General features: G+C 59.3%; 1 protein-coding gene across 1 annotated transcript; it reads right to left on the reverse strand.

The window, feature by feature from the left end:
- Positions 1-1,446: 1,446 nt before the first annotated feature.
- On the reverse strand, positions 1,447-4,055 carry FOXD2 (forkhead box D2). The gene has a single exon (NM_001435170.1). It carries the CDS (start codon positions 3,964-3,966, stop codon positions 2,506-2,508), a length of 1,461 nt encoding a protein of 486 aa, NP_001422099.1. The 5' UTR covers positions 3,967-4,055; the 3' UTR covers positions 1,447-2,505.
- Positions 4,056-8,523: the final 4,468 nt, after the last annotated feature.

Genomic DNA, 8,523 nt, shown 5'->3' on the forward strand with positions numbered 1-8,523 from the left:
TCTCAACAAGATGGAGGAGAGGATGCCTCACCTCTGGCAGAGGGGTTGCATTTAACATCTATGCCTGGAACCTCCCCTCTCCTTAACTGAGAGGAAGGTGTTAAGAGACTTAGGAGTCCCAGCCACTCTTCCTGGACCCTGGTGTGTTCTCACCCTGATCGTGATTCTGATCCTCTTCATACAGGGTACTGTCTCCTCTACTTCTTCCTTCTTTCCTACTGCTTCTAACGCCCAACATTTGCCTAAAGCAGCCTGTAAGGCTTTTCCTTGTCTGCCCCTCTCAAGCTCACTACATTTGATTTCTGACCTTTCCTTCTTCCTTCTCTGTCACTTGTCTCCCAAGAGACGTGTCACCCCCAGCATGTGTCTATTTTCTCTAAAGGCTGAACTGCTTCTTACTGCACCTCCATATTTCTCTTTTTTCTCCTATGACCTTAGTTGAATGTTCAGAGAAAAGAGCTAAGTAACCATCTTTGTTTCACCCCAAGCACCTCTCATCCAACACACTTGCAAGTCTGGCCTCTGGGAGTCCAGACTCAGGGCTCATGGAAGACTCCAGCCAGCCCAATGGCTTTGCATTCAGGCAGTAGGTTCTGAGCAAGGCTCAAGGACTGGGGAAGTTTACCTTAGTAGAATGAGGCCTCACCGATCCTCTCCCTTAGTTCATACTGCCCTCCCCCAAGTTTCTCTGGCTGGAGGAGAGAGGGGTTTCACAGTTTCCAATTCAGGCCTTTCACTATGATTATTCCATGTGTGTGTGTGGGGGGGGGGTGTCCAAGGGGGGACGCAAAGAATGCCCTACAATGGCCAGAGAGAGACCTCTCCCCTCTTAGGGACACAGAAAGAGATGGTGACAGAGAATCGAAAACACAGAGACATGGTCACAGATACACACGGAAATAAAAACACAGATGTCCTGAAATACAACTGACACCCTCCCCCCAATAAAGGACAAAAAGCAAGGCTACATGACAACCCAGACAAACATGAACACAAACTCCATAAAAGCCCCCATGTCCAGAAGCACAGAAAGGCTTACAGAATATGCATCAGTAAACACTTTCACTCACACTGTACTTAATGGGTATATTTGTCCATGAGCCTGAGGCACCCAGATCTGCCCAGGCCATGCTAAGTCTGAACTAAAAAGAGATGAGAATCCCCCAGGTACATTTGAAATAAAACCTCTCTGCAGACACCCCAGGCAGAAACCTTCGAGGACCGGAGCGAAAATGAAAGTGCTGGAGGGGTCACAGGCACCCCAGAATCCTGGCCTTATTAACAGCCGAAGGCCAAGGCCAGTGTCCCCTGTATCTGACAAACCCAAGCCCTCCTCTGCCGGCCTGGCCTGATCAGGGCCCTTCCTCACTTCACTCTGCCTAGGAGTCTGTGAGACCCCGGACTGGGAATGGGGAGTGCAGGCAAGCAGACAGAGCTGGTGACTGCTGGAGTTCACGTACATTTATTCAATTGACACTGATGGGGAGTGGGGGGAGACAGGTTTTCTTTTCTTCCACACAAACCATCAGACGATTTCACAGAGTCTCCCCAATTGCAGAAGTCTAAATCAATGCACACCCAGTGGACAGAGAACGCAGATAGCAGCCTGCGATACAGATATTTACACATGGTTACAGGACCCCTGCCACAGGATGTGCCCTGGCCCACCCCACCCCCACCTCTCCGGTCCCTGACCCAGACCCTCCTCTCCCACCCCAACCTCATTGCCTTTAGCTACAATAAATATCCCAGGGCCTGGGACAAAGCAGACCGCGGAGAGGGCTGCTGGCCCTGGATGGCTGGACCCAGCCGGCCAAGGGAAAGGGGTAAAGTTCCTTCCAAAGCGCCCCCGACGCAAAAGAGGGAGGATTTTCCTCAATGGAGTGGGATCTCGGGATTGCCCAGGCATTGTGGAGACCCTCGCTTCACCTCTCCGTTCACCTTCGCCTGTGTAGACACTGCAGTAGGCTTCCGAGAGAGAACGAACTGCTTTGGAAAATAGCGGGGGGGGGGGGGGGGAGTTGCATTTTCCTTTTAAGCACAAAGTAGATAATAAATGTCTTTAAATTATAATATTGAACAATCAGGGCCTCAAAGCTGGGGAAGGAGTGAGGGAGAAGCAGAAGGGGAGACCCCTCTGCGCAGTTGGTGTTTCTGGCGGGATCTGCCCGGGCCTGGGCAGGCACCTCTCCGGGAAAACATTCTTCCGGGGCTGCCGAGAGACGCAGAGACTGGGGAAAAGCGAAGACATCCCCTCCCCCTTTTACTGCTCAAAGTGAAATGGGATCACGGCTAGCGACCTCGTCGCGTAGACCCGGGCCTCTTCCTGAGCGATGAAGCCCGCTTCGTCCCAACTGTCGGAGAGATTCCGAGCGTGGAACCACGGGCGCCGGCCCAAGGTCTGGAGACTCTTCATAAATAGACTCCCTGAGTTCCGCTGGGACCGCAGGAGCTCCAGGAGAGACTGAGGAGTGCGGGCTCAAAGTGGCCCGGATCCCGACACGGTCAGAAGTGGCAGCCACTGAGGCCTGCGACTTTGCCGGCAAACGAGGGCCCTGAGGACAGGAGAGCGTCCCCGTGGTGCGAGAGGCGAACGTGGCCGGCCACTGGAGCCAGGGCCGGGGCAGTCAGCATGGCCAAGACCTGGGCCTGACCCCCAGGACCCGCCGCCGCCGAGAACGGCGACCCCGGGGAGCCCTCGCCGGCGCCCGGGGGTGCTGCCCCGCCGCCACCGTGGCCCATAATGTGGTCTATAGAGAAGGAAGGCCTCTGCCCAGCCCCGGCGCCCCCTCCGCCCGCGTCCGTCTTGAGGCCTGGGCGCAGGAGTGCGGTGCCTGCTGCGGGAGGGCTCAGGGACGCGGGGTAGAAGGCTTTGGCACAGCCAAGCTCCGCGCCCAGGAAGCCTGGCAGGCCCGAGGGGCCCGGGCCCGACCCTGCGCTCGGAGCAGGAGCAGGGGCCGGACCCGAGGCTGCGCTCGCGAACACCGAGGCCGTCGGAGGTCCGGGTGGAGGCGCCGCGGCACGGCCCGGGGGTACCGACAGCTGGCAAGGGGCGGCGGCGGCGGCGAAAGCAAAGGCGTGCGGGTGTGGATGCGGGTGCGGGGCTGGGCCCGGCGGGGGTGCGCTGTAGGCCGGGAGCGCCAGCCCGTAGCCGTAGCCATAGGCGCCGTAAGCCGCGAAGCCCGGCAGGAAGGCGCCGGGGTCCCCCGCCGCTGCAGCCCCGCCGCGCAACAGCAGCTCGGGGTGCGGGTGCGTGTGTGGATGCGGCGGCGGCAGCGGCTGCCGCTTGAAGCGCTTGCGGCGCCGCAGGAAGCTGCCGTTGTCGAACATGTCGGCCGACTCCGGGTCGAGCGTCCAGTAGTTGCCTTTGCCCGGGTTGCCCGGCTCGCGGGGGATCTTGACGAAGCAGTCGTTGAGCGAGAGGTTGTGGCGGATGCTGTTCTGCCAGGCGGGGAACTTCTCCCGGTAGTAAGGGAAGCGGCCGCTGATGAACTCGCAGATCTCGCTCAGCGTTAGGCGCTTCTTGGGGCTCTGCAGGATGGCCATGGTGATGAGCGCGATGTACGAGTAGGGCGGCTTCACCAGGGGGCTCCGAGTTGCCGCGCCCCCCGACGGCGGTCCTGGCCCGGGCCCCGCCGCGCCCCGGGCCGCCGCCGAGACTGGCCCGGGGCTTCCCGCTGCGGCCGCCGCCCCTCGGGGCGCTAGAGCGCGGGGCTCGCCGTCCGAGCAGCCACCGGACTCCTCCTCGTCCTCCACGGCTTCCCCCGCGGCTTCCTCCGGGGGAAGCTCGGGGCCGTGGGGGAGCACGTCCCGGGGGGCGCGGGGCCCAGAGCGGGCAGGGAGCTCCCCCCCACCGCTGCTGCCGCCGCCGCCGCCCACCACGTCTATATCTGCGTCGGCCTCGGACAGCGCGGCCGGGGAGCTCTCGGAGGACATGATCTCGCAGCAGCAGCTGCCCAGGGTCATGGTGCCGCCGCCGCCACCGCCGCTCTCCGGCTCCGCTCCGGCCGCGGCTCGGGCTCCGCCGCGCTGCCTCTGGGGCGAGTGTGTTTTGCGCGCGGGCGGGGAGGGGGCGGGGGACTGAGGACTGGCGGGGAGGGGTATCCCCCAGCTCTGCAGCGCCCCCTCGTGGTTCACTCTGCCGCTCTCATCTCTCGTTGAGTATCCTACTGGCGACGGGTCTCTCCGCTGCCCCGGGAGCCCGAGCCAGGGGCAGCGCCCAGGGCGCGGGCGGAAGGCGCTGAGGCGCCCCTCCTTACTCTGCCGGTCTTGGCCCCCAGCCCCCCCTCCCCCGCCCCGGGCTGGAGAGGTCGGGGGATTAGTCCCTCCCGCTTGGCGGCAGCTTAAGGCGGAAGAGCGCCGAGTCCGGGGCGGAGCTCCCCGAGCGGGGTGGGGCTGGCGGGGGCGGGCAGAGTGCCTCGGCGGAGGGGCCCGGCGGGAACAAACAGCCGCCGCCGCGGGAGCGCTGCTCGGGTGGCCGGAGGCAGATCCTCCTCTTGGCCGCAGATCCCGCAAACGCTCGCTCTCTGGAGCCGCTGCCTTCAGTGCGCTCAGCCCTGGATGGTAAGGGTTCACGCGGGTGCCAGCTGGAGCTGGGAGCAGCAGCGATAGTCCCCCATCCGTCATCTCCCCAAAGCAGCGCTCGGGCCACCGAGGCCGACGCGCAGTTGGAGCCGCACCAGCGGAGCCTGAGACGCCGGGACCAACGCCGCCGGAGCGGGACCCGAGGGAACCCGAGCGGCTTCCGGCCCAAGGCGAGACGCACTTAAGTGATCGCAAGGAGCAAAGCTGGCGTTCTGAGCCTCGGGCCTCGGAGAGGTGAGCGATTCTGGCTGCACCCCTGTCTTCCCCTCCAAGGCCTGGACCCCGCCACAAGGGACCCCTTGCCACACCGCGGGACTCCAAATGGGGGACTGTGTGCGGGCAGTGTAGCTCCCCAGGGAGCGCGTCGCGTGCTGGTTGCCCGCTTTCCGAAAGCTTTTCTGGGGCGCTTCGTTCGTCTTTCGAGAGCGCGGACCGGCCCATCGCTGAGTTTGCCTGTATCCGATCTTTTTCTGTGTTGGTACCCGTTTGTCTCACTCAAGCTCCGTGACTGTGTTTCTCTAGCTCTCGGTGAATCTCTGCCTCTGTTTTCTGTGGAAACCCTGCATTTATCTGGATTTCTCTTCGTCGGTCTGAGAATCTTTTACTCAATTTCCCTGTTTCTCCCACACCCAGTCTCACTACAGAGCCACCTACGTTCCTTCTCCCTTCCCCCTTCTCTCGCCGGAATTGGAGGCTCTACCGACAGGCAGCACAGAGACCTCTGTCAATGAACCCTGACCTCAACCGCAAGCCAGTGTTGCTTTCAGCTTTCACAATCCTATGCACACAGTGTTGGTTCCGTGCTCTTTTTCTCATCAGCTGGGTTCCTGGCCATACCGTAAGGACTTTTCTCCTGGCCTCCCTCCAGCAACCAGTAACTCCCAATTCAGACTGGGGCCGTCTCAGCCTCTGGGGGTGACAGGGGAGATGGGCACTGGACGTGACCAAGTACAGAGCCGTGGACCGGCTGCTGCCCCGACAGCGCCCCACAGTGGTCAAAGCTCAGGCATGCAGGCCGCGAGCCCAGCTGCGCTCAGCTGTCTCAGACTGTAGGACTGTCAGCTAGTGATTCTCCACTCCTACCGCCGCCTCAGTTTCCTGCTCTAAACAGTAGTTAAGAGCAAAGACCCTGGAGCCAGCCTGCTGGGATCCCAGTGCTGGCTTCACTCCTTACCTGCTCTTTGTATTTTGTGTTTCTTCCTCTGTAAAAATGAGGTTAAAAACATCCACCTCCTGACTAATATGTAAAAGCCACATCACTCTAGGCTAGATACAAAGGAGGATCTTGAAGGCACTTTGCAGACTCCTGGGGAGAAAGGGGTTTGGAGCAGTGTAGTCTCCCATCTGGATCCCATACCCGCTTCTAGCCCTGGGCTGGGTTACACGGCTGCTATCTATTAATAGTCCTTTCCAGTGACCCTACTGAACTAGGTTTTCTGTAGATAGTACTGGGGGCAGAGTAGAAGGGATTTATCCACCCTGCAGGCTATATCTCAGCAGGGTCATGTGAGAGTGGATGAAATCTTTCACCCAACAGCAGTCTCCGTTCTAGTGTATTCCACAGGTGGGACAACAGACACCCTGGGTTCAGTGGGACTCAGTCTCCTACAACGTGAGAAAGCATGGCTGGGTGCAACCCTTGTCATGGAATCCTCATGATAAGAGTTCTCCATCCTCCCCAGTGATTCAGCTAAGAGCAGAAGAGAGTGGAAGGCAGCTCTGGCTGCTCATATCCTGTGAGAGCAAGTCTGCCAGTCACCCCCATCTGGGACTTCAGACCAAGGGGAACCACCTAGTGTGCTGGGTCCGCAACAAAGACTGTCCTTGGGAAAAGAGAAGTGCTCCAGTCCTCAAACCATAATCAAGAAATTGGACAGAGACTAGTGGCCCTGGAATCAGAATTTCATAGGTGTTGTGGCCCCCCAGGAAGCAAATAAAGGCCTTGGGGACAAGTATTTGCATGAGTCCAGATGAACTCACATACCCAGGGTTGCTAGATTTACCAGGTTTATTTTATCTGGCAAACCTATGCAATCTTCAAGCTTGCTCATTACTACAGGGACCTCTCACTGACACTCACAGACACCCCATACCATCCACCACATACACAGCAGCTCCAACCCAGCTGAGCTCTGGTAATGTCTAAGTAAATGGAAAAACAACAGCTGCAACATCCTTCTCCATCTCACTTTCTAAATGTCCTTATTTCTAAAATGGCAAATATGAATCAGCAGCTTCTTTCTTTGCCAGAACTCTCTCCTGGTTCCCCTCACTCCAGCCCCCTGCCCAAGTTCAGGGTAAAACTGACTGAGGCGTTTCAGGCTCCAGTCAAGACTTTACCTCTCTACAGAGCAGCTGCAGCCACCAGCCCACACCTCTGCCTGGCCCTGTTTCACCCTCCATTCTGCTGAGATTCAGGTCAAGGAAAGAAGACATGCCCCCCCCCCCCCAACTCTGTTTTGCAAGGTGATTCTTAAAAAATCCTCCAGATTCTTCAGAACACACAGTTATAAGAGTGGAAACAGTGCAAGGAGATCATGTAACTTGCTAGGCTTTTTGAAGGGCCCCTCCGTTGGGTTGGGCCCAGGTGCCCAGGCTCCCAGACTAGAACTCCTCTATTTATTCAAATAACGCTTCTTAACACCTGACCCAAGCTCCACGCTTGCCTGGGGAGGTGTTTCTGGGAGCTTCTCACTCCTCCCAAAGCTCTGGCCAAATTTGTTTTGAACAATGCCAGGAATAGGTGCCCTGGGGCTGGGAGAATGGCGACCCAATATTCGGGATTCCTTTCGTTTCCTGCCCTTCTCTCCAGCTTTTCCTGCCTGCAGGCTCTGCCTCTTCGACGTCTGTGGGTCGTGTGTGCGTCCTTGGGTGTGTCTGTCACTCCTCGCCTCGAAAACCTGGGTGCTGACAAAAGTCTAGGCTTTCAGCACCCATGCCTGCAGCCTCCAAGAAGCAGGAGGCGACAGATTGTGTGGGTCTTGGTTACAGTGTCACTGGTAGTTCTCAGCCTCTTTCCTCCATCTCATTATTTAGCCACCTTTCTCGAGCAGCCCAGAAAGGATTGAGAGAAAGCGTCGGGGCGGGGGTGGCGGGCGCTAATCCAGGGAATTTTCCACTCGGAAATGTTCGGAGCACCGACAGGAGGTTGTTGCTTGTTTGTTGCGCTGTGTAGCTATCAATAGCGTCCCTCCCCTTATGGCTCCTCCCTGCCCTTCTTCTGGCCCCTGTAGACGTGCTCTTCTCGGCTAGAGGGGAAGGAGAGATTCGGATGATTGTGAGAATATAATTGTCATCACGAAACCGGCCAGGAGCGGCGCAGAGCTCTCCCGCGGCCTTCCCACGGTTGGCGTGCTGTGAGCACGGAGGTCCGCCCCTCCATGCAGACCCGCTGCAAAGCGCCGCCTGAGCCAGGCAGGGGACCCCACGCTTGCACGCTTCTCTGATTTTACTCACAAACCTAGCCAAGCTACCGCGCAGCCACCCGCTCTTTTGGTCCCTCCCTGGGGCCGCAGCTCTGGAGCAAGACGGCGGTTGGGCTGCAGCGGGTCCATCTCCCCTTTCTCCTCCAGATCATCGCCTGCTCAAAGGCGGTCGGCTGTCTTGGCCCTTAGTGAGAGGCGGGAGACTCCAGATCGTGTGACCTGCAGGGGCGAGCTGCAGGCGGCGGGGCTCCACACACACAGGAGTTCAGGGAGAGCCCGGCCTCTCTGCAAGCCCAGAAGTGGCCGGGCCTCGGGCGGCGTGAGCTCTTTCACTCCCAGGCTAGCTAGCTCTGCACCGGCTCAGGGGTCGGTGCCTCTGCGGTCCCCCACACCTTGGGAATCCTCCGCCTCTTGGAGGAAACGACTTTCGCTCCTTCCATTGTGCACGGCCACCGTCCCCCGGCTGCGTGATGGGGGCTCGCGGGAGCACCCTCTGGACCCAGCCCTGGGCGCC

Source organism: Bos taurus, chromosome 3, assembly GCF_002263795.3.
Source record: "Bos taurus isolate L1 Dominette 01449 registration number 42190680 breed Hereford chromosome 3, ARS-UCD2.0, whole genome shotgun sequence".
Classification (NCBI taxonomy): Eukaryota; Metazoa; Chordata; class Mammalia; order Artiodactyla; family Bovidae; genus Bos; species Bos taurus.